The sequence below is a fragment of the Rhipicephalus sanguineus genome, chromosome 3 (genome assembly GCF_013339695.2).
Source record: "Rhipicephalus sanguineus isolate Rsan-2018 chromosome 3, BIME_Rsan_1.4, whole genome shotgun sequence".
Lineage (NCBI taxonomy): Eukaryota > Metazoa > Arthropoda > Arachnida > Ixodida > Ixodidae > Rhipicephalus > Rhipicephalus sanguineus.
Genome location: NC_051178.1, coordinates 33051968 through 33078022, shown reverse-complemented (window position 1 = coordinate 33078022; position 26055 = coordinate 33051968). Strand labels below are relative to the sequence as shown.

Below are 26055 nucleotides of genomic sequence, written 5' to 3'. Positions count from 1 at the left end.
TCTGGGCAAGCGTCGGCTCCGTCCCGCGCTGGCATGTGACAACGCAGCGCCATTCCCCATTGGGCCGCTGGTGACATCCTCCTCTCCTACGAGCTAAGATGCGCCCGACGATTCGCTCGCGGCAGCAGATGCTCTCAGGCTAGCACGAGAGGTTGACGCGCTGCTCTAGCAGACGGCTTCTCGTTCGTGTGCTCGACCGCTGCCCTTTGTGTGGTAGTCTTAGCGCCGCTGGCAAGTGTACTCGATCGGTCTTGCGGAGTTCCCTTTACGGCCTGCAAGCCCGTGACTGTCGTACTGTGCTGCATCTTGGGTTAATAAACCCGTGTTGTTTGTTGACCTCCTGCCTCGAGTGCCTTTTCTGCGCCGTGCCGGAGAATTGACGAACCCGGCCGTAGCGTCTTTGTTCGCTGCGGCAGTGGAGAACGTCGCGTCCCTTGTCGGTCGCCTCGTAGGGTAAGCGTCTCGCAAACCTATCTCCACACATAATTCATGCCTTTCTTTCTATCCTGCTATTTTCATAGAGCAGTGACAAATGCACATGCTGTCTTTCTCCATTCCTAGCGTGGCCTGTAGTCATCAGGTTTTGCCACACTGCACTTGTGACCCCTGGATGGAGCATGCACCCACTGTTTTTCAGTGTATGGTTCCTACACACAATCACGTGAGCCCACCTGCATCGAGACACGCACAAGGAGATGCATCTACAGCACCATGCTCTTTCACCTCTGCAACTTCACCAGACTTGCAAGTACAGAAGAAAGTTTGCAAGCTAGGATAGCCCTGTTAATAAACGTATCAAAGAGAGTAACTGAAGACAGCCTACTCTTCCCAACAACACGTGACAAGTGGAGGTGGGTTCGGCGCAAGGCTTACCTTAAGAGCAACTGGGAAGGAACGCAACGCTCTGCCACCGTCGCAACATACAATAACGCTATGGCTGGGCTCGTCGACTCTCCGACACGGCGCAGAAAAGGCACTCGAGGCAGGATGTCAACAAACGTGCATTATTAAAGGGACACTAAAGAGGAAAACGATTTTTCTCGCATTAGTAAAGTTGTCTTCCACGATACCGAAAACACCACGCTTGCTGCGAGAAGACGCTTAATAAGCGAGAAAACGTGCAAAAAGAAAATACAGGTGGCGACGCCACCTTGGAATTCCCGCACCATTTGCCGTAACGTTACATATTTTTGCTGGTGCCTGCTTGCGCCTATGTAGTTCCTAATCGGTTAAATCGAAGTACAATGTCCTCTGAGGGGGCCAGAGACTTGACATAACGAGTTTGTGGAAATTTCGTCGAGCCAGTGGCGCCAAAATACGTTAAATGCTCTTTGACATCTTTTACGTCATGAATTACAAAGTTCGGCGTGAAATTTAAGAATGAAACTTTGATCTTGGTTTTCTCCTCTAATAATAAACCTATGGTGGTGAAATAAATTACACAAGAGTTCTCCAAGCACACTTTATCAATCTAAACCAATTCATTGTTTCTCTTTAGTGTCCCTTTAACCCAAGATTCAGCGCAGTGCGACAGTCACAGACTGCGGGCCAAAACGGTAACTCCACAAGATTGATTGAGTACACTTGCATGCGGCACTATCAACCACTACATAAAGGGGACCACCGAGCATGTGAACAAGAAGTCGCCTGCTAAGGAAGAAAGTGACCCTTTCATTGCAGGCCTGAGAGCATCTCTCCACGACGAACTAGTGCGAGACGGAAGAGTGCTTAGGCGGAGAGTGAGCCCAGGGGCCGCCACTGGAGGCCAATGGGGAAGGGTGCGACACAGTGACATATGCTAGCGTGGTGCGCTAGCGGGTGCTGCTGTCTCACCGCTGAGTAGGAGAAACACAGAAAGCATGCAAAAGAAACTAAATGCGGCACCGTGGCCATGGCAGCCATGTTGCCGTTTAACGGCAGTGTCCGGTGGCTAAGCCGTGTGGGGCTGGCGCAACACCTTAGAACAGGGGACGAGGTGCAAAGGGATGAACCACGTGTGGGCCAGCACAACACATTAGATGGGGGACAAGGCGCAAAGGGAAGGCATTCCCAATCCCCAGAGACAAGAGGTAAGCCCCTTCAGTCTCATTAGTACTTACAATGATGACATCTCTCATCCAAGTGCGTAGTAACTTATTGCTCTTACCGATATTTTTTTAATGTATGCTACTGTTTAGCTTACCTTGTCTGAACTCGCCGCATTTGCGATATAGAGATGGGACCACTGTTAAAGGGAACACTTGCGTGCAGGGCATGACCGAATTTCGCTCTCTTGGAGAAGCATAATCGCTTACATCTGCATAAAACTACTGGCGGTTGGCAGTTCCGACTCCTTTTGACAGAATAGTGCCGTGCACAAACAATTTTTCCCCATCCAGTAGCAGTTAGGGCGCTAGCAATATGGCAGGTGATCGTTCAAGTGTTCCCTTTAACAGTGGACCACACTGTATTTGCATTACATGGTGCAGCAGGAAAATGTAGTTAGAAAAAGGGCATGCTTTCCACTTTGGCTACAGAAATGTTAAACCAACTAGGAGCAGCACTGGTGCAGTGTCGTACCAGGTCAGTCGCCCAGGCAGCAAAGCGTCCTTTCCAGGAGATGTTGCGAACCGGTCCTTCCCCCTGGTGTAAGATGGTGGTGCGGTACCGGGACAGGAAACCCTTTTCATACAGCACCACCTGAAGAGTCCCAACAACACGACAATGCTACCACACATGCACCATCACAACAAACTGAAATTATATTGATTACAGCATTCAACATACTAGAAAAACAGAAGGTCTCAAGGCTCTCAGAGCAGAAAGTCTAAAAGTTTCTTGGAAATTTTACCAGCCATGAAGCAAGACTCTAGATGGAAGAAAGCAACACTGTGTCTGATATCTCATGTGTACATTTGTACTTCTGTAGCTACATTTTTGAAACCAATAAACCTGAATCTGAATCTCTAAAACAAGATTGAAATAACCATCCTTAACAATGAGCAGACAGCAACCAGTCACTATCAGCCCGATCTTTCAACAAAGTTGAGTAGCACAACCAAAGATGAAACTCAAGAGCTTTTAAATCCTCAAACAATTTAAGTGCTTCTGAAATGGCACCTTGGTATTTAAGGTATACTTGACAGAACACTACAAAGTATGAGCATACCACCACAGTGGAGAAGTTTCCAACTAAATTTCACTCTCACAGGTGACTAAAAGAAGGTGTAGGAGTGCTTCTGTATTCCCGTCCTGTCCGCACCTAACTGTGGCATTAGCACACGTGCCAGATACTGCAATGATCCAGCACTGGCAAAAAACAGAGAATATTGAACAAGTTTTGTGGTTTCCTGAAACAGTATTACAGGACAATCATAGTTATCCACTGGGTATCTGGTAACACACAAACTCATCAGATGGCGCACAAAACTGGAGAAAAACAGCGCCATTATATTTCTGCTGTTTTCAGACCAGAAAATGTTCAGGAGTCAATCGTAATGAAGAAAACGAGACGTTATCCTAGAGGGTAACAACTTTTTATAACTGGTGGTGGGGGCTGATAGCAGTGTTTGTTGTCTTAGCTTCCATAGTTGCACTTGACTGCAACTACTGCTGGCTCTAAGTGCCACAGAAAGCCGTGGACTGCTCACAACGTTGGACTCTCTTTCAACATCTTAACCTCAATTCCCTTGTTTCTGTAAACACCGTACAACAAGACCTCAATAAATTCTATTTGAAAGGGCCAGAAAAACACGTTCTAATTAACTGAATGCATATGGTGATAAAAAAAATGGTAAATCTTTGTTTTCTGAATCATTTTGCAAATCATGTTTTTATTTTAGCAGTGCTAAAGCTGCAGTTATCATCCTCCCGCCGTTTCTTTTTGAGTGCAGCCACAGCATTAGAACTGTGTTTTTGTACAAGATGAGATTAGATTACGTGGTAAATATTTGAACCTTATTTTACAGCGAAAGCCCTACTACTCCCTGTACTAACTCAGAAAGTGCCTCAATGGATGAATCTGATTTTAAAGCTCAGCCAAGGTCAACACTGGCAAAAGACTACAGCGAAACATTTTAACGCAATAGTGTTAAAGAGCTCGTTTCACAGCAATTTTGGGATTCGGAGTTGTTGGTTGCAAGTGAAAAATCGGTGTTCTCCGTGAGTGAAAAATTCAAGATAAATGCAAATAAATAAATACTATAAAACCTTCAGGTCGGGTGCGAATCAAACTCAGGCCTTCTGAGAGGCACGCAGAAGGCCTGCCATGCAGAAGACCACAGAGCCATGCCACTGCTTGGAACTGCTTCCAAAAAAAAAACTTCCATACGAATGTCATGTAATGCAAGGAGTCTCCTTAATGCATGCAGTGTTGTGTGGCATAAGTGCAGAATTGTACCAGGTGTCAAGACATTACACCCACCCATTACAATCGCTCAGACATATTTAACAATCATCATTAGCAAAAGCATCAACAAAATGTGCAGCTGCGAAGGTTCGTGTGTTGCCTTACGGATGTGCAGTGGGTACTTTGCTGATTCGCAAGAGGAAGAATTATGGCATAGGGGGCACTTAGCAACTGTACTTTCAGTAGGCATTGTAGGAGAGTTTGAAATGGGTAATGCTACGCGTACAGACATTGCTTGAGTCATGCAGCGCTAAAACGCATCAACGTAAAACAGAGTGCACAGCTGTTTTAAGTCTGTATTTTAGCGCTGCATTAATTATGCAAGTATTCAAACTAGCCCAGCTTTCCATTCTACTACGTCTTACTTTGCGGCATGGTTTGAGGTGTCCACGGAGAAGTGAAGCGAGGCTACGGATTGCAAAGGCAATGTGAGTGGAGCCCGATTATGCTATCGCATTCTACTCCTGAGGCGAAGCTCAAGCGTCCTCCAAGTTTTCGCGGTGCATTTGCGAAAACGAACAGCGGCTCAAATTGAGCCTTTCATGCCATCACCACCAGAGGCGCATCGAAGGTCATCGCACATTCATGCCAACTAGTATGCTGAGCAGCATCTGTGTGTCGTCTTGTACAGTCGAACCCACTTATAACGATCCCACGTATAACGATCTATCGGTTATAACGACCATATTTGGGTGCACTTACGATTTTCCAATGCTAAACATTGAAGCTGCGTCCACATATAGCGAACATTTTTCAAAGCCTCCTACTTTTACAACGAACACTTTGGACACGGTCGCGGTAAAAATATGGCGCATACGAAGCAAAAAAAAAGTTAAAACAGGCCTTCTAAAGCGTGAGAGGGGCGTGCGCTCGCGCGTGCCCCCCTCCAGTTTACTTGCGACTAAGATATCCCTGATCGGCGAGCACCGCACGCAGATTTCGGACGCTGCGAGCGAGGTCGCTCACTTTCCAGCCTTTTCTTCAGTGGCAGAATGGCAGTGAGGAAAAAAAAAAGGAGGCAGCATGAAGCCTTGCGGTCAGCTTTCGCACGGTAACCTTTCCTGACGCCGTTCTCTGCAGCTACGACCACCTACGATGAACCAAACAATGCCTTAGAACGCAAGAGGCATAAATGCAAGAAATGATAACCGCGATAACTTTCATCGCATAAAGATTCACTGCGTTCCGAAACTCGTCGACGCCACAATGTGCTGCAAAAGGTGGCCCGTCTTTTCGGTAACGGCAGAGACCGATCGATCGGTGATAACGATTTCCGCGCGATTGCGGGCGATGCCTTCGCGGATAAGCACTAGAAAAGAGCGAAGGCGAGGCGGCAGCCATCGATGAACGTGCAGTTATGACTTATAGCCGACAACCTTACAGCACAGTCATCTGTAGATATCGGCTCGGCTGCGCGTGTGGCGTACGCCGTACACTGTGCGGATTGACGGCGGTACGAGCGCGCCATGCTGGCGTTCGCAAGTTCGCCGCCGCCGCGTCGTGCGAGACCGCTTTAAAGTGCGCCTCGCTTTGTAGAAACGAAAGTAGCTCACTGTTGAGCGGCGCGGGCACCGAGAAACGTCGACGCACTGACAGCGAACGTATACTGCGTGTTTGACTAGGTGACAACTCAGGTGCGCCGCGAATCGTCGTGCAGGGCCGCCAGAGCATCGCGGAGACGTAGAGTGCGCGTTCATGGGCGTCCGGAGGGGGGTGCAAGGGGGGGCAGCTGCCCCCCCTTGGAATTTCGGATAATATTTTTCTATGCAGTTGCGATAAGCTACACAGCTGGATTAGCACACTCGGGTCCTGGCCTTCAGGTTTGCCATTCAATTTCGCAACTTACAAACTACTGACTAATCTAAAAAACGCTGTCAGTGCTGAATGCCTCCTCCCCCCCCCCCTGCGTATGCACCCCCCTGCAAAAAGTTCTGCGGATGCCCTTGTGCGCGTTGCTTGCAAAATGCTTGTTTTCGCCGCGTTGAACCAACAGGCTACTCGCCGCACCCGTGCACGGTCCGGAGTGAAGCAGGCACGAAGAACGTACAAACGCGCGCATACGGCATACAACAAGCGGCCCGACAGTGACTCCGCGAGCCGAGTAGGGGACGCGCTGCACGCAACTAGCCAGGGATGATCGGCTCCACGTGGCAGTACCGCGCTTCGGTGAAACGGTGTCAGTTCACAGCAAAGGCGGGTAATTCACTCGTGAGCATGTATCGGGCGTCGCTTCACGACGCGAAAAGGCTTAGCTTGTCACCGGAGGGGTTGGGTGCACTTCAATAAAAGTGCACAGAAAAAAAAAACGGCTTGGCCGCTAGTCGCACATTTTTAAAGGCGAGTCCATATACAACGAACTACTGATATAGCGACGACTTTTCGCGACACTTTCGAGTTCGTTATAAGCGGGTTCGACTGTAGTCCAACACGTTGGCTCCCTTGTCGTGGCGTGTAGTTGAAACGTGCAAACTTCTTCCCATGAACAGCTAGGTGAGCTCTTGCCAGCTAATTGCGTTGTGTCGCTAAAGATGTAGGTGTATGCACACACACACGTTGAGGAACGTATTGGGTTTGTTTTTGCCTGGTGCTTTTTGTTGTGGTGTCTTCAGTGTTTATGCGGTGGTATTTTATTTCTATGCAGTTAGCAGAGACAGCTGTGGTTGGACAGCTAGCTAGTTCACTCCACTGGAGGTTTGGGTGCATGAATACCACTGAAAGTTACCTGTTTCAACTAGGCTGTTGGTGCCGATAGAATGCACCAAAAAAATAATGACAAGCCGCTTTATACAAGAGCGTGTATGCTCATTCACCACTGTCATAATGATCACTATATTGCTTTTTGTGTCATGTTTGTTAATCTCAGATGACATGTGAACGTACTTCAATGTGCAAGAAATGCAAGTACTGGTATAGTTATTAGGGCGTGAAAAGAGAGTAAGCAAAACATCTTAGATGTTTATTTTATTGGTATTGCTTTTTTTGTGCTAATTATTGTTGCCATAAGTCTGATAATGACTATTTAGCTCAAACAAAACATTAACCTAGAACTACCTAGGTGTTCTTGAGCTTCTTGTGGGCTGCCAGAACCCCACGAGTCAAAAAGACCCAGTAATGGATTGTGATGCTTATCTGCCCACATTCCATTCACATTATTTTTATTATTTTGTAAGGTGAGATACCGCTCTGCGGCTATTTGAATTCTCCTCTTCACAGTATTTTTAAAATGGCCGCATTGCATCAACAGTAAACCGTGCACAGCTGTCGAAAACTCCTGATGCACAATTCTTTACTAATATATTTTCATCAACACCACACAAAAAAGTGCAAATTTCTATACTTTCCACCTAATTTTCTAATGGTATATCTGTCATGAGTAAGGGGCATGAGGCACGTGCCAAATGATGGAAAGTTTCAACGGTACGCACTGTGGCATGCGAGAAATGGAAAATCCTTTGAAATTATGCACCTCTCCCACATCCACGTGTGCGATTGGTCGGAGAAGGACTCGGGTTACATGCCCCGTGCAGTGGTGAAAAACCCAAGGGGAGAGAATGGGGATTGTCTGTGGGGCGCCGTTCAAAGAGGGTCGAAGAAGCCAGCACCTCATGGGTGACGACAGCGGTGGGTGCAGGGTGCGGAGACGCAGCCCCAAGAGTCCATAGCGTACACGCTGATCTCGGCACCGACCAGGCGAGGCTACCACGGTGTCATGTGTAAAGGGGCACGAGGCACGTGCCGAACATCGAAAAGCGGCGATGGTATGTGATGGTGTGCAAGGCAAGGAAAATTCCTCGACGATGTGCACTCTGCCATGTCCACGTGCAGGACTGGTTGGAAGAGTGCTGCTCAGGGCACACGACCCGAGCAGTAGTGAGAAACCCCAGGAGGGGAAACGGGCATTGTGGAGCGCTGGACGAAGAAAGTTGGAAAAGTCAGTGTCGCACTGGCAGAGAAAGCAGCAGACGCCTGGATCTGGAGCATGAGAGGCCCGGGAAGTGGCCGTCGTCCTTGGTAGCAACCAAGCGAGGCTCACCGGACTTGAAAAACCTGATCGCAGCAGTTCCCGATGCACCAGCGGCACTTCACCTTCTTAGCAGGATGGGTGCAATTCATATGACAGTCCCCGTAGTGCCACGTCCTCGGTTTGGCCGGGCGGCACTTAGCAGAGGCCGACGAGACAGTTAGGCCTAACCTGTCAAGACCAACAACAACCGGGATACAGGCGATGGAACCAAGTGGCTCGTCAGGTGGATGCTGATCGACGGCGACCGTAAGACCACTTCCAGAACGTCAACGGCAGATGCGACGGGACGGCAAGGCTATATGTTGTTACAGAGCCGACGTCATGAACAATAAGAACATTCGATTAGGGTAGCGATGGTAGTGACTGAGAAGCCATAGTGGCTAGATAGACTAGAGCCAACTAACATGGACAGATTGTTATGTTAGTTTCGATTTCTCTGGCTAGTGGATTATTTTTTGCATGTATTTTGTTTTTGGTGTGAATTATAAGTGTTTGTGTGTTTTCGCAGTGCTTCGTTTGGTAAAGTGTTTGCTGTGACTAGGCTTGTGCGAATAGTAAATTTTAGGTTCGAAGCGAATAGTGATTTTGATCGAATAATTTCGAATCGAATTCGAATAGTATATATCACATATTATTAAAAAAATGACCATATTTGTCAGGACCCAACCAACCTGCACAACATTTCTTTTAAATTTTAACAAGGCATGTGCAAATGTCATTCTTTATGGTTCTAAGGAAGTGGAAGCAACTTTGAATAGAAGCAGGATTTGGCTTTCGGTAAAATGCAAATTATAACCTGTAAAATATGTTACGTTTTAAAATTTACTATACTTGGAGCATGTAAGCCGGTATAACAAGTTTTTAAACTTAAAAAATGATGAATCGATGTGAGGGTAATATGTTCATTTAACCTTAAAGTGGGGCTTCACGGCAATGCGGATTTTCCTTGAAAAGGTGTATTCACGGTAGAGCACCCCTTTACTGCAGCGAAACCACCTTTACAGGAGCTTACAAGCGGACAGTGCGAATTTTCCCTGGAAAGGTGTATTCACGGTGTAGCACCACTCCACGGCAGTGAAACCACCTTTACAGGGGGGTTATAAGCAGACTAATACACACCTATTCGTTCATTTCAAGTACTTCGAAATTTTCAATAATTTAAATTCAAATCGAAGTGAATTCGAATACTGTATTATTTGTTTGAATATTCAAAGTGCTCGAATATTCGCACAAGCCTAGCTGTGACACCACGACCTCCCGTCTCTCACTCCCAATCACATCCGGCTTGCAAGCACTCCCGAGATACATGACACACTGAGTCGCAGCATCCTCGTCACAGTGGTTCCCGGAGCACCTGCAACTCTCCACTTTTGTTCGCAGAACGGCTTGGACCCACAGTACAGTCCCCGGGGCGCCATGTCATCACTTAAGCCACAGATTCACTTGGAAGCAAGGGACCGAGAAGGCAGCTAGGCCTAACTGCATTGCCGCAGTGACAGCCAGGGCGAGGACCGCAGGACCTCCTCGAGAGCGTCGATGGCTAGCGCGACGTGACATAGACGCAAGGACAGACTTAGACTGTGCGCTGACCGGACAATAGCAAGGATGCTCTATCACCGACGTGACTCTGAGGCCAATGTGGCTGGACTGTTGTTGCAGTTGAGACTGAGTTTAGCTAAAGTATTGTTGTGTTGAGCTTACTCGGATCTATTTTTGGGGTGTGTGAGGTTTGGTAGCTTTAGATAAAGTGTGTTTGCTGTGCCAATACCCATCTCCCGCGTCCCTCCCTTGCAAGCACACTCCCGAGATCTGCGACATAATAAGTGAATAAGTAATAATGTGAATAACAAGGGGCACGTGCGTCGTGCCCCTTACTCATGACAATATCCCTGTCTGATAAAGAAATGCCCAATAATTTGAGCTGGCCATTTGAATTTCTCCTGAATATGTGGGTGGTAAAACTGAGCTGTGAGCAGCGCCTTCACCACAAGTCCTAACAAATTCAGTATAAGCTTTCTTTTTACCAGTCTGGTGTGTGTTGTGCAGGTTTGTAACAATGCGAGTGCACGATCACCTTGTCGACACCTGTGACGAAACGTCTTCCCGAGCCAGAGCGATAGAAGTTGGGGTCGATGGCCACGGCACCTACGGGACGGTCAAATGTCAGCACCTGGTTGTGATCACTCGTGTACAAGCCATGAACGACGACCTGCAGTCACAGGAAATGGTGCATATTTTAAAAGATGCTCCATGGATTTGGAACAGAATTCATTTGCAGCAGCATTTTACAAAAAGCGGCCCCATCCACAGCATGATTATGTTCAGTTTGCAAGTCAGTAGAAAGAGAGGAGAGAGGTAGGAAAAAAAAACATTTTTCTATAACAGAAGCAGTGACAAACCTTCCTAATTGCAAGATCCTTTTAGTGGGAACACAAAGTAATGTATAAAAAAGCTCCAGCATAAAAGTCGAACATGAATATATTAGACTACAAGCAATTCTTAGCACAATTTTATATATTGATAATTTGAAATGCAAAATATGCCTATCTTTCATAATTTGAAACACAACATAAGCCTATCTGAAGCTTGTCTATCTGCACGCCACAGGCAGCCTCTCCAGATCCCAAGAAGTTGGAATTTTTCTATTAGTTGGCCATGAAGAAGACATAAAAGTTTACTCCTAAATTTTTCAGTCCCATTGTGGAATATGCTGACACATCGAGAGGCCTTTCTCTTTCTCAAAGCTGCACACCAGTCCTCTTTACAATAATGAACAGCTGCAGGAAGTGTGCTTCAATGCACGAGAGTTTGCGCTCTCCATTGCCACTATTCTTCACCACACTACACAGCTACGTGGCAGAGAAGCTTACTAAAGCAAATTTAATTTTCAGCACAGAAGTCGGCAGAGAGACATGCAACCACACAAATAAGTATGCATGGATGCACATTTTCGAAAAGCCAACGCACTGTGAGCCAACCTTTGTTTCACCGTGTCGAGAAACTGTTTCGCGCAGTGGCATGATAAGCACTAGAGCTTATATTTTTTGTATGTATGTAAATAACTGATGTACCTACAGAGCTGAAATTTGCGGTATTAGTCTATAAGAGCTTCCTGTTCAAAACGTATATTTGAATTTTTTTAATGTTTACCCTGTGCAGAGCAGCATTGATGTTCTTATGAATCTTTTTCTTTTTGTTGCATATTTCTTTGATTTTGTAATTTTTGGATAATATTCTATATAAACCTGTTGTCTGAAATTAATGCTGTTGGAAAGACCATTTTTTCTTATATCATTTGATACCCTACACTTTAGCATCAATCAATTCATGTGACAGGAAAAAGAAATTTCCTGGACTACCCAAAAACAACTGATTTTTCCGCGGTCACGAAAGTGTTAAGATGGGACGTGATGAAGACACAGACACGGCACTGGTTGTTAGTTCAGCGCCATGGTCTGTGTCTTCCTCTTGTCCCGTTTTAAGCGCTGTTTTATTTTTTGCCTACTATGCACCAACCAGCCCTATCAAGCACACTGCTCGAGGAAGAAACACAAAAAAATAAATAAAATAAAGTAAAACATGCAAGGCCGCCCAGCTCAACTCTTCCTTCAGGCTTGGTACCACTAGCGTGAAGCTGTCATATCACCTTGCCATCACGTGAGCAGCTGGCCAAGTGGTCACCCTGTTCGTCAATGCTCAGTTGGAGCACCGAGTCCTTGTGCTGCACACAAAGTGAGACAATTAGTGAGTGGGCGCTGACAACATCAAAACAAGTGGTAGTGGAGTTGACAAAAACAGGGTGCTTGAATCTCAACATTAGTATCACCGAAGGACTGCCACTCAAAATTCCTTAGGGTTTCTTTGAACTCTGTAAAAGTCTTTTTTACACACAACTAAATGTGCTGGCAATCTGACTGAAATTAGCGGAACTTGCACAAAAAATATGCTGACATAAGGATTACCCTTATATGACATGATTTGACTACAGTGCCATGACAAATTTTAAAACCTAATGAAAACTGCATATTTCTCATTAAAACCTGCTTATCCCGTCTTTGTTTCCAATAAAACGTTACACCTGGAATGACTATAGCTCTTTTACTGATACTGATGAAAAAGTTTGCAAAATACACTGTGTATTGTTTATTTATTTGAGGAAATTACAAAGTAATCCAATGATTGTCATGACGGGTTAACTAGTTATTCGCAGTTAGGGAAGGGATTAAGCAGAAGCACTAGTGAGAGGCACACACGGAGTTCCTACTCAGATACAGAAAATTTCTACAAATGAAAATAACAAAAAATAACTGCATTCAATTTCATTCGTCTTATATTCAGCAGGAAACTTTTCACCTATGAACGTCGCCTACAGGTGGCATAAAACACTTCAAGTGCAATGTGAATTGCAATGGAATGCACCAATGCATTTGCTATTGACGTCTGTTGCACCAGTAAAAATAATTTCTAGTAAATGAATGCAACTCGTGCTCACTATCCCTCTAGAAGTGTCAGCCTAGTTTAAACGTACCAATGCTTAAAAAATGTGGCTGCAACAAATTCTTGGCCCAGTTTCCACAAAGTTTATTGTATTCACTCGCTGAGCTCAAGTGCTGTAGTGGGTCATCAGGTGTTTGTTGGTTAGTGCATACAACTATTTTTTTAACTGTGTAACCATTAAATGGACTCAACTCATGGCATGGCCAATGCCACACTGTGCCATGAATCTTCTGTCATTTTTGTTGTTGAGACTGGCAAACCTATAATTAAGACAACAGCACTCTGTTGATATTGACAAGCAGTGGAAATGCACCAAGATCTACAGTAGTTGTCAACTAATGCATCAGTAAGACTTATCACAAACAATCCCACTGCAATACACATCTTCAACAACCTATACAGCAGAGTCTGTGGTGAAGCACCATTGCAAGCACAGTTTTAATAGGCAATAATCCAAATGGGGTGTGCCGCCTCCTTGTGCAACACTGCTTCAAGTGAAAACTGGCTGTAGAAACAAGAGCAGCCCTGCCGATACCATGTTCGCTCAATGAAATATGCGATGCACTCGTGCATGGTCAAGAGTGACACAGGCATGAGGAAACCTCACTTCACCGACGCACCCACGGTAAAACTCCCACGTACATATGGTACAGCAAGCATCTTAGCATGGCATGTGCATAATAGGCAACACACTCCTCTTCCCAAACAGCTCGGGATGATTGGTCGCAGCTACTATGTTTCACTGAAGCCTGCCACTGCTTCTTCACTCACGAGCAAATCGTTGCACAAAATCACACACCCAGATTCGAGAAGCTAGACAAATCATCTAATCTGCCACCATGTTCCCTGTAATGGCTTTGAAATGTTCCCTGTAATGGCTCTGAAATTTTCCTTTGTGTCACCCCTCTGCACTTTTGCATGGTTGCACATGAGTCTTGGCTCTCGTGGTGAGCAGCAGTGCTTCTCTTCTCCTGTTTACCACATTTCATGATGCTTAGTAACAAGATGTTATACACCAGAACTGTTCTAGGAACCCATGAGGCTATTCTCAACACTGAACCGTAGGAACTCCAGCTTTGCAAAATTCAAGGGTATGCAATAGAACCTCGGACCTTACGAATTTTGGGGTGATACAATTCTTCTCTGTGGCCCCAGCCAAGGCCCATTAGCCTGCGGTGTACGAAGGTAGAGTTGCTGTGAACTGATTGTCACCCCGTCACATTTGATACAAACGTATGCTACCACTTAGGTACGAACATGTGCTGCCCACGCTGCCACAGAAAGCACGACAATCACGAGCGGGTGCAGGAGTCCTAGTGCAGCTGCTTTGGCACGCTGTCAGCGCTGCCCATCAGCAGCATTTCGCATCCTCCGAGATGGTGCACACGAATCTTGGAGGCCCTAAAGCATCTTCGTGCGTCTTTACTTTCAGATGACAGATGACATTGCCATCACTTTTTGATAATTTTCGACCCATTTATGCGTATTTCTGTTTTTGAGGCAGTGTTTTACCGTGTGTACACCTGCCTGCCACGTCGAAGCAAACCCTGTCCTCACAGCCGGGCTTCCAGTGAAAGGTGGACAAGGATGACCCGAAAGAGGAGGCGTGCAGCCTTGGCAAAGGAGCTAAGCCTCGCAACATGCACAATTGCTGGGAACGTACGCTGCTTCCAACTTTCCTAATTTGCCAGAGAAACTCCCGAATTTTGAGCAAATCTCCCGATTGTGTGGGCACAGCCAATAATCTCTTGAAGAAGAGTCCTAACCCCACCGTGAAATGAATATAATTAAGAACTAAGGACAGTGGTTTGAACATTTTTTGGCCTTCATTTATTGCATGGGGAGCGCTTTTAAAGTCCCTTTCGCTGCAGTACCCTGGTGTCATGCGGAGGCGTATTAAGATTAGGAAGGGGATACTAGCTGTCATGGGTCACAGGACATCTGATCCCTCAATTACACATGAAAACGAGCTGTCAAAGTGCCGACAACGCATCCTGTCGCCACGGATCGGAAGCATAGGTGGGCTCACGCGAGCAGTGTTCCCGTGAGCATCAAGGCGAGTGCTGTTGTTGCCGGATAGTTGCGTCTTGCATCGCAATTGAACACTTCTGTCAGCCTACAGCGATGCCCAGAAACAACTGCTGCTTAGTTGGCTGCTCAAACACGTACAAAAACTTGCCAGGAACAAATTTCTACAAGTTTGCGGTGCTGCTTAATGAGCAAGGGCGACAGCAGTGGTGGACTGCCGCTGTTTAACACAGAAGGTAAGCAATCGCGGTTCATTTACGTCAGTGTTAGAACGATCATCACGTTTTTATTTCTCCATTTATATCGCTATGCCTTTAGTGAACGCTACAATGTTTACAGTTAGTCGCCTCGTCTAAATTCGGGAAGCTACAATGCACACGAGGTTGTTGTTACTCATTAGATGCGATGCCCCTTTGAAAAACTAATGATGCGAAACGCGAAGCCAGACCATGCGGAGCATAGGTGTGCGCATAGGGGGCGGTGCCCCCAGCCCCCTAGACACCTAAGAGGGGGGGCCCAAAATCTGCCCATATTGACCCCTCCAGTCACCTAAGAGGGGGGGGGGGCACCGCGATGAGCCTTCGCACACCCTGATGGGGAACCCTGCGCAAGCCTATGATGCAGAGTAAAGCTATGAAGAAGTACTTGCGCTTAGATGCTTTAAAGAAAGGACTCAGTGTTAAAAAGCAGGTAATGGCGCCGTCAGAAAAGCGCCGATTGAATGACACATGCACTGCATGGAATCGGCTGCATGCTCAACCTATTGATCGCACTGGCATGTGATCTTCGGTGCAGAATTTTCGCTGTGCGCGATCGCCTCAGCTATCTGCATATTGGCTGTACCACCTGGCACCTGTGTGGATTGAAGGCTTTGGACAGGACAATAAACCCCGTTTTGAATGCCTCTTAACATGACTTCATGGTATTTACAAAAGTTGTGTAATGAATGGGGTCGATTCTGAAACCTTCAAGTTTTTTTTAATCTTGCTCGTGGTGCTAGCTACTGCTGTTCTTTTTTTCTTTTGCGTGTTGCTGGTGAATATGTGTTCATGTTGTTTCATTCTACTTTTGTATCTCCTTTGAAAATGATTGCAATGAAGCACATAGTTTAAAACAATATTTATGACCACTCTTCGCATTTGCTTTCAAACTGTGAACTTTGCAAATATGTACTTTTAACTAATTGCTTGTGCCTTCGACTTTTTTGTAACTTTATGGACCTTTTATAGATGATGGGAGCCCCTGAAAGCCTGCGAAACACACTAGGATCTGCAGCCAGCATTTTCTGAACGGCAAAATGTCAAATTATCCAATAAACCCAACTGACATAATTATTTCTGGAGTCCTATACCTGCTATTTTTCTCAAACTTATAGTGCTTGTTTGGAAATTTCACCAACGCTGACATTTCACGTGGCCGCAATTGTACAAACCATTCGCCGGCGAAACAGCGCTCGCTCAAAATCTATAAAACACACAGCATGTAAACGAAGCTAGTGTGTCCACAGAAAATGATGGTTCACGCGTCAACAAATGAAGCCATTAGCGGTCGGGGTGTTATAAAGAAAGCAGCGTATTCACGATGAGCACCACTTTGTAGGGAAGCTTGTTGATGCTCGTCTGAGCATGGCCTCTGAGATTGCGTGCCGGATCTCAGAGGCCATGACTTGTAGCAAGCACTTGGCGCGTATGGTGCTAATGTTGTCCCATAAAGCTCTGAAATCGGATGCATGTCCACTACTGTAAGGTGCGGTTCCCTTGCGCACACTGTGGCCGTGGAAGTAATTATTTGGGACGCACACAAGAGTCAAATCGCACACGCGCACATCACCCATGCTTGCAGTGAAAGCAGGCACCTCCGGCCTGAAGCCTGCCTGCAATTCCAACGGCCGCCACTACGCGGCTTTCGGTGGCACCCCTACAGGCGCTGCACATCACCTATAATCTCTGACATCTAAAATCTCTACTTACAATTATTCATGTCTGTCTATGACATTGCTGCAGCCCTGAGAAACAATAAACAAAAACATATGCCAGCTTTCTCATGTCGCACACTAGGCAATTTTCATATTTCCTGGTGACACGAATATTTCGGGTGATACAAATATTTCTCAGGACTCCGCGAGGTTCGCATCACTGAGGTTTTACTGTATACAAAGCTTTCCACAGCAAGTGCGGTTTCAGTCATAATGAGGTTTGACAGTAGAAGCTGGAAACCCCCCCAAGGTGAGTGAAATGTGAATTGATGTGCCAAGTTTTTCTCAACTTTTGTTCACTTTTACCAAACATCACTATACTTTATGCATTCACAACAGGACAAGGCAACACATGGGCACTTACCAGCTGGAGCTCTTTGTTGCGGATGCTATTGCCCTGGTGGTCCAGGATGTACACCACACCAGAGTGCATGCCCAGTGCTATGAACTGAAAATAGAACACCTACATTTTATACACTGATGCAGCCCATCATTCGCTATTTTATCCAACTCCCATGCACGAAAGCAAAAACAGCAACAAGTTTCTTGCTCTCTCCTTAGCAATCTTGTCATTAGAAAGCAGAAGCAGGCAAACCTGACAGGTATGGCCCGATTTATTTACTGCAAGAATATTCTCAGTACTATACCAGCATGACTGCTCATTAATAACAGGGGAGCTGTTTAAGCTTTTTGTTGCACTAGGCGTTCTTGGGCACTAGCTAGTTACTTGCAACGCTTTCCCGGTAACTATAGTTACTTTTTTCAATAACTTGTAACTGTAACTACTAGTTACTCTTAAGTTATATAAACTTGTAACTAACGCTGTTAGTCTTTTACACAATAACTGCAACGGGAAATACCGTTACACTCTCCACTTTTCACTTGTCTACAACACTGCTCCCCTCACAGTTTAGGAGGGGAGGTCGCTAAGAGGATTATCTTCCCTGAAGAAGACCAAGGTCGGCGGTCAACTTTTTACTTGAAAACTACATGTCGTAAATCTATCATGCTGCATCTGAGCAGCTTGCTAAGTTCATGACCTTTTTTTTCTTGTTTTGGCATGTATATCCTTTTTGTCACTTGAGCTTGAGGCCCTGTTCTTGGTGTACCGGTGGAGCATAAGGACACCAAGTTTAGTCTCCTTCATCCGAGGCTCTGAGCTAATAGTGTTTGACAGGCGGCTAGAAAGCAGGAGACAGGGTTGCCATTGGTGGCTACTTTGCACCAAATTGGCTACTTTATGATCCCATCTGGCAACGAAAATTTCAGTTTGGCTACATGGCTACTTTTGATCTCTGTTTTGGAGCATTAAGTAGTCATCTTTCTTATTGCTTGCGATAATATACAGTGCTTTCAAGCTTTTCTGTGGTATAAGCTGATGCGCACGCACGCATACTCCTCACCAGCAGCTGGTGTGCATCGAGGCACTCCAACGCAATGCGCATCGAACCTGCAAATTTGGAGTGGAAAATTTGCGTGCACGTTGACAAATGCATGAACACCATGCTGCTCATGCTACCCTAAATCTATGCTGATGCTACGCACAAGTTTCTAATTGTGCTGTGCAACGCATGTTGTCGTGTAAACTCGACAAAGACAGCTATGCGAAACGAAATGAGGCTTGGCTGTTCATCTTGTGAGGTTGCATGCACAACCCAGTGTCTTCAATGCGGTGCCTCAGCCCATGATATGTGCACACACGCAGTGGCGAGAGGGGTTACGTTGGAGGGGGGCATTTTGCCACCTCCACTGCCCTTCACACCCTGCACTCATTCTGCAGCCGAGACGCCCTGTTCTCTCCTTCCCCTTTTGTGGGGAGATTCCTCCTCTTAACCTGAGGAAAACGCTTTGCTTTCTCGGGGGCCTCGGGTCCTCGGTTTTGGGAGGTGTGACTGACCACATCGGATCCAAGCTGGGAGCACCGCCGCCGCCATCAACCCCTGCAGTGCCCCGGCCATGGAGTGCGAACTACCACCCTGGACCGGAGCACAAAAGCCAAGCGAGGTGAGATGAACAGTTATTCCCTCGGCGTGTGCTTGCTATTTGTTAATTGTTGTTTCCCCCAGTAGTGCGGAACACTCCGCCGCTGAGGTGTTCTGTTAACTTGATGTGCTACTGTATTTGTGGCAATTGGCAGGTATGTATCTGAGGTGAATAAACACCTTCAATTGAAAGACTTGTCTCTGCCCCCACTGGCCTGAAACCCGCTGCGGTCACAAGTCAATGCGAACCGTCGAATAGGGGGCCACAGCTCTGACTGTTAGGGCTGCCGTGTAGTACTTGGCTTATGCAATTAGTTGCTATTTCCTCTTGAAGGTCATTTCAGTGTTCCCTTGCATTATGCTCATGGCTGTACACGGGCTATTTAGAAATCCTGAATCCTAATCAACGCCCTCACCTTAGGGTGTACTGCAATACAGCTGGCAGCACCATGGCGCAAGATTTCGGGCATGTCGTTGAGGATTCGCTCATATCGTAACTTGGGCTCCATTTCCTGAAAGAAAAAAGAGAAGTGTTTTTCTGTTACGGCTACCTCACTGGTCTCGAGGAAAAACACTGCCCACCCATACAATGTTTGGTTTTGCATAAGGCTAACAAAAGTTGCAGAAGTTATAAAAACCTGAGAAAAAAAAGGACAAACAACCATTTAAGCGACATTGTGTGCATGCAGTCAAATAATGTTTGGCTTTTGTATTGCATAGTGGCTATGCAAATATGTTTTCCATGCTCAAGAAGTGCTTAGAGCTCCTTAAAACTTTTATGGAAACATCTTTGCCGTACTGAAGCTAATTGTTTAGTGACAAAAAATACCTTTCATGAAATGCTCTCCAAGAAAAGTTTTATGACAGCATGTGAAATTGCAAGAGAGAAAACTGGGCAGAAATTATCTCAAGCGATGGCACTCCCACGCTACTCATTCTGAGTCGTCATGTGGACTACCACAACGGGCAGTACGTCATCTGATAATGTGAGCATTGTCCACTGCTGCTCAACTCGAACCTATTCACTTGGCTATAAGATATTGTCACGGGGTTGTGATGTCAACGAAGGCAGCAGTCGGCATGTCCAAGATGAAACTCTTTATTTGGCCAAACTTGTGGCGGGAAAACCAAAAGTGAAATTACAGCAATACACACTGTACACTGACAGCGGTGAACAGAGCACTGGCTGTCAATAAACTGATCTGCAGCAAGGCGCATCAGCATTTATACGTGCAGCACGAAACATTCGAGCTTTATTGCTGAGGCCTCGTTAGATCCAGAATAATCTCAGCTGTTCGCGTTTTCGCACTCAAGCCTATAATATAAGTAGATTCTAACAAAATTTGGCAGGTACCCAGACATTACGGCGCGGCCTGCGCAAGGCAGCGGCTATGTGTGCAACGGACTAGTTACGTGAAAATAACAAAAGAAGCGCGTGTGGCATAGCCATCTTTTGAAAAAGCATCGTCCCGATGCTCGTAACAGAACATGGAAGGAGGGAAAAAAAGTGCATACACAAATAAAGTACAATGATAATGGAAAAAAGCGGCCCTAAGGTTCACTAACGCGCATGAAACGGCTTAAAGGGATACTGAACAAAGAACAAAAATTTGAAAAAGCTACGAAAACACTTACATTCGACTCGGATGACACGACTGTTCCTATAAACAGCGTTTATTTCACGTAATTTCAAGCAGTTGACTGTATTTTTAGTGGATTGTGAGAGCGCGGCGGCTGCATGCCAGTGCGCTTGTCGACGGCCGTGACATCGAATGCTCCAGCAACAGGGGGGTAACCAGCATGCTCTCTCCTGACTTGCCACTTCCCTTTCTCCACCTCTCCTCTCAGGAACCGAGGGTGGCTGGGGGTGGCTGGTGTGGCACTGACCCTTGTCCCTTTTTCCCCATATGGGAGACAAAATAGCGCTTCTTCCTCAAAAACCACTACAACTACCGAGCGTGTCGCGAGCGCACAAAGATGCAAGGTGCGAGTGACAGTGGTCCCACGAGCGGTGATTGAGACTCCGAGTTCGACAAGCCACCGAAACGGATGCACCAAATACAACCATATGCGTGTGACCCTTCTGCTTCGTCAAGCGACAGCGAGGACGACGAGCCAGACGAGCCGCCACCGCCCAACGTGGGTCGGCAGCCACGACCAGCAATTTATACAGTGACTCATAGTCCCTATCCTCAAACTGTTCAGAGCACAAAAAGTCACGCTTTGAAGGCACCCTTGTTGGCTGCGATGGGCACACAGCGCGAATCCACATCCTGCGAAGCTTCGGCTCTGTCGGAAAGGTATGACAGGGCTTGTCTCTCTCGACGCTGCTTTTCGCACACCCTAGTGCAGAACAGCGTTGAGGAATTCTGCATTGCACCAGGTGCTTCACCGTTCACATTACGTAGCAGCACACAACACAAATGGCAAATTCGTAGACGTGGACGCAAGCTCTGCTTGAGAAAACAAATATAGAGCCAAGAGCGCGGCAATGGTGTCGTTGGCTGCCGGCTGAGAACACGCACGGAGAACACCTTCCCAACCTTCCTCCGTGAGAACACATTTTGAGAGCGATGCGCGGCGGCAGATGCCAGTTTGCGATGCCGATTGGTAAGCGATTTTGCAGCGAGCACGGTTGGCGAGTCAGTATCCGGCGGGTTTCACGTCACTTCCTCTCTAGTTCGCGGCACGGCCACTAGACGTGCCAATTTGCGAAAAATGCATTAAATTAATTATTTTCTGCTAGCCTCTGGCTAAATGAAGGTTGTTTCAACAAATTTCAGCAGCTAAACTTTCAATTGGGCTATTTATCTCGGCGGCGAAAATTTTGTTCAGTGCACGACATGGACGACATCGGGTCGAGCGGGCACCACTAAGAGTTCGTGCAGCCGTCCGGGATGACCTCGTAGTCTAGAGCACCGAGATGTCGAAGCACCTTGTATGGCCCGAAGTATCACCGAAGAAGTTTTTCACTAAGTCCACGTTGGCGTATCGGCGTCCAGACCCAAACATGGTCACCAGGGTGGTATTCCACGAAGTATCGTCGAAGACTGTAACAGCGACTGTCGGTTTTCTGCTGATTCTTGACGCGAAGGTGGGCACATTGTCGGTCTTTTTCCAGTAGTGTCGAAGTTTTCTTCGTCGGTGACGTTGGGTAGCATGGCGTAGAGTGTCGTTATAGGGTTCCTTCCGTATACCAAATTGTATGGCATCATCTGCATAGTTTCTTGCACGCCGTGTTGTATGCAAAGGTCACATAAGGAAGGATGGCATCCCATGTCTTGTGCTCAACACGATGTACATGGCCAGCACGTCAGCGATGGTCTTATTTAGACGCTCGGCGAGGCCATTGGTCTGTGGGTGGTAGGCGGTTGTCCGGCGGTGGCTTGTCTGGCTGTATCTGAAGATTGCCTGAGTTAGCTCTGCAGTAAAGGTCATACCTCTGTCGGTGATGAGGACCTCTGGGTCGCCATGACGCAGGACGATGTCTTCAATGAAAAACTTCGCTACTTCGGCGGCACTGCCTCTAGGTAATCCCCTTATTTCGGCATAGCGGGTGAGGTAGTCGGTAGCTACGACGATTCATTTATATCCGCAAGTCGACGTAGAGAATGGCCCCAGTAGGTCCATACCTATTTGCTGGAATGGTCGGCGAGGCGGTATCATTGGCTGAAGAAAGCCTGCTGGTTTTGTCAGCAGGGTCTTGCACTGCTGTCGGTCTCGGCATGTCCTTATGTAGCAAGCGACGTTGGTATGAAGGCGCGGCCAGTGGTACATTTTTATGTATTCTTCCGAGCGTGTGGGAAACACCGAGGTGCCCACCATTTGGTCGTCGTGTAAGGCTTGGAGGATTTGTGGTCTCTCAATGCTGAAGGCACCACGAGAAGGTAGTTGGCTCGAAGGGGCGAGAAATTCTTAAGGAGAACGCCGTTTCGCAAGGAAAATGACGCCAGTCCTCGCTTGAACACCTTCGTAACAATGGCGGTCCTGCCCTCGAGGTATTCCACAAGGCCCCTGAGTTCCGAATCGGCTAGCTGTCGTTCAGTGAAGTCATCGGCACTTATGGTTCCCAGGAAGCAGTCATCATCCTGGTCTTCCTGCGGCAGTGTGTCGATGGAGGCACGAGACAGGCAGTCAACGTCGGAGTGTTTTCTTCCGGACTTGTAAACGACGGTAATGTCGAATTCTTGAAGGCTCCATCATGCGAGGTGACCTGAAGAGTCCTTCAAGTTGGCTAGCCAACACAAGACGTGGTGGTCGCTCACAACTTTGAAGGGCCTGCCATAGAGGTAGGGGCAAACTTGGATGTAACCCAGATGTAACCCAGAAAGAGTGTTCCGCACTCGCCACCATGGCTGCGATCGGCACTGACTAACACTCCTAGATTTAAATGCACACTTATACCCTATAAAGTGGACGGAGGGATGACCGCCGCCATAGCTCAGTGGTAGAGCATCGGACGCGTTATTCGAAGGTTGCAGGTTTGGTCCCTGCCGGCGGCAAGTTATCCTTTCGTCCACTTTACTTTCTTCATATTTATATCCCAATTATTAAAAATAACATCTCCTATACTTTCCTTGGCATTATTGTCTGTTAGTTCTCATTAATATTGTGTCTAACAAAGAAAAACGAGCCCTTAAAAGCCATTTTCTTGCCTTCATTCAGATGATGGCCAGGCACTCCTTTTTTGTTGTGGAATAGTTGGTTTCTGCCTTTAATAGTGAACAGCTAGCAAGTTTGGCAAAAAGTTCTTCCTTCACTCCCCACATCAGGAAGTGAACCTTTTTTTCTTTGAACATGGCAGGGTCGGCATGGTGAAAAAAGCGAGTCATTTCTTAAAGTACAGCCCGATGTTCGTGTTGTGGAGCTTTACAGGGGTCTCCAGAAGGGTTTCGGCCATTTCTTTCTAGACGACGCTAGTGAAGGTGTTCAGAAATCTGGTGCAGAAGAGGTCCCATGATGCTAGCGTGGACTCTTGATTTTTGAACCAGGTCCTTGCGCAATCTTCAAGGGCGAAGTAGACGTGGCGTAGCTTCTTGTCGCAGTCTCAGCTGTTGAACATGGAGACCCGGTCGTATGCCTCTAGCCAGCTTTCTGGATCCTCGCCTGGTGATCCGCGGAATGTCGGCAGCTCCCTTGGTTGATGCATGGCGACCGTTGAAGGTGCCACAGCGGCTGTCATTGTCGCTGTTGTCTTCTTCGTTATGGTCCTGGTCTTGTCGGGTAGGCGTCAGTATTCTGGTGCAAGACCTTCCTGCCTGCGGCTGGCTTGCTGGTCAGGGTTCGCGTCGATGTTCCCTTGACAGCATGGGCTTGGCTCACAGGTGGAGGGGGGCGTTTGGTACATGGACCGGGAAGCATCTCCACCAGATGTCACGGGGCTGTGATGTCCACGAAGGCAGCAGTCAGCGTGTCCAAGATGAAACTCTTTATTTGGTCGAACTTGTGGCCGGGAAACCAAAAGTGAAACTACAGCAATACACACTGTATACTGATAGTGGCGAACAGAGCTTTGGCTGTCAATAAACTGATCTGCAGCAAGGCGCGTCGTTATTTACACGTGCAGCACGAAACATTCGAGCTTGATTGTTGAGGCCGCATTAGATCCAGAATAATTCCAGTTGTTCGCATTTTTGCGCTCAAGCCTATAAGAAGGTTCTAACAAAACCTGGAAGTTTCCCAGACATTAGGGCGCAGCCTGCACAAGGCAGCGGCCATGTGTGCAACGGACTAGTTACATAAAAAAAAAATTACACCATCTCCCGCTAAAGGGGACCATGAGGCAATGCGAAGCCAGAGCACTTGCACGATCGCGTTCCGTTGGCGTTCGTTGGGCATGCTACCGACCTCGCGTCGTGGAACGCGAAGAGGGACGCTACGCGCGTCGTATCTTCCATCTAGCCTGGCCGTTAATTCTCACAGGGCGAGCGGGGAACGCGGTTGACAGGCGGGCAAGAGGGGGGCAGCGTAGGAGAGGAGGGAGAAGGGGAGGGGACGCGCATGCGCTCGAGCTCATCGCGGCGTTGCGCAGGAGAGAATTTCGGCACGTCTAGCCCGCGTTTCAGAGGAAGAGTGGAAAGGGGGAGGGGTATGGGAGAGGGTGAGGGGAGAGGTAAAGTGGAGAGGGAAAGGGGAGAGCGGAAGGGGAGGGGGAAGGGGAGGGGGAAGGGGAGATGGTGAGTGGAGAGGAGGTGTGTGGAGAGGGTATGCACATGCGCAGTAAGGGTGGTCACGCCCAAGGAGGTTGAAAAAAAACTTCTGGAGTGGAGGCGGCGAGCCGCCGCTGAAGCCGACGACCGCCATATTGCTCCGGGCAGAAAACGTGTCGGTCGTCGCTTGAGCCAGCGCGGAAGTTCCACAGATGGCGAATTTCTCCGCTCCTTTGGTGACAAGCGAGTGTTGTGGATGTCTCACTTGTTGGACTGCGATCTACTCGATAACCACATTTACAATTTGTCGAAGATTACCAAGCTGTATATAAAAAACACCGGGCCTGCGCGCAGCAGAGTCACAGCGAAAGCTGGAAGAGCGGCCTTTCTAGAGTCCGTTCTAAACTCTCTTGGGGAAACTAATACAAGTACACTTTCAAGGTACCCACTACGTCGCAAATCATAATTTTTGTGAAGTACGGAAGCAATCACTATGCCATTATTCGTCTTTCTGCGGATAAGCGAGGTGCCGCTACACATCTGTAAGGCATTATGTGAACTTTGTTGATGCTGCCTGTGGTTCCTGGATGAAGAATTATGGCTGGGCCTTTTGTAATGGATTTGAAGCAATTAACGATCCGGTCACTCGTTGCGCAATTAGCATTATGTGACGCCTGGTCGTTATTTTACTCTTCTGACACGCTATATTACACATTTAACGCAATTCCTTGCCCGACATGACGCCTGTAAGGATGTTTTTGCAAAGGAGTTCCGGTCACTAGCGTGGCTCTGTGGTAGAATACTCGACTGCCATGGAGAGGACCCGGGTTTAAATCCCATATGAGCCTGTTTATTTTTATTTATTTCATTTTTCTTATTTCGCACGATAGTAGTTACGGACACCGGCGGTGGCAGCGGACAACCATCCCACAGCTGTTGTGATTTGATAAAAGCTTTCGCTGTAAAATCAGGCTTCACCACATTTCAAAAGAAATCAACCGGAAGAAAATTCG

General features: G+C 47.1%; 1 protein-coding gene across 1 annotated transcript in view; it reads right to left on the bottom strand.

Moving 5' to 3' along the window:
* LOC119386535 (vacuolar protein sorting-associated protein 41 homolog) overlaps nt 1-26055 on the bottom strand; it is a 203378-nt gene that overhangs the window by 174200 nt on the left and 3123 nt on the right. The window contains exons 3-7 of the mRNA XM_037653803.2: nt 19310-19405; nt 17276-17359; nt 12058-12132; nt 10486-10620; nt 2560-2679 (exon numbers count right to left, since the gene is read on the bottom strand). Of these exons, the coding sequence (XP_037509731.1) occupies nt 2560-2679; nt 10486-10620; nt 12058-12132; nt 17276-17359; nt 19310-19405 (510 nt within the window). The remainder of the gene's footprint in view (nt 1-2559; nt 2680-10485; nt 10621-12057; nt 12133-17275; nt 17360-19309; nt 19406-26055) is intronic.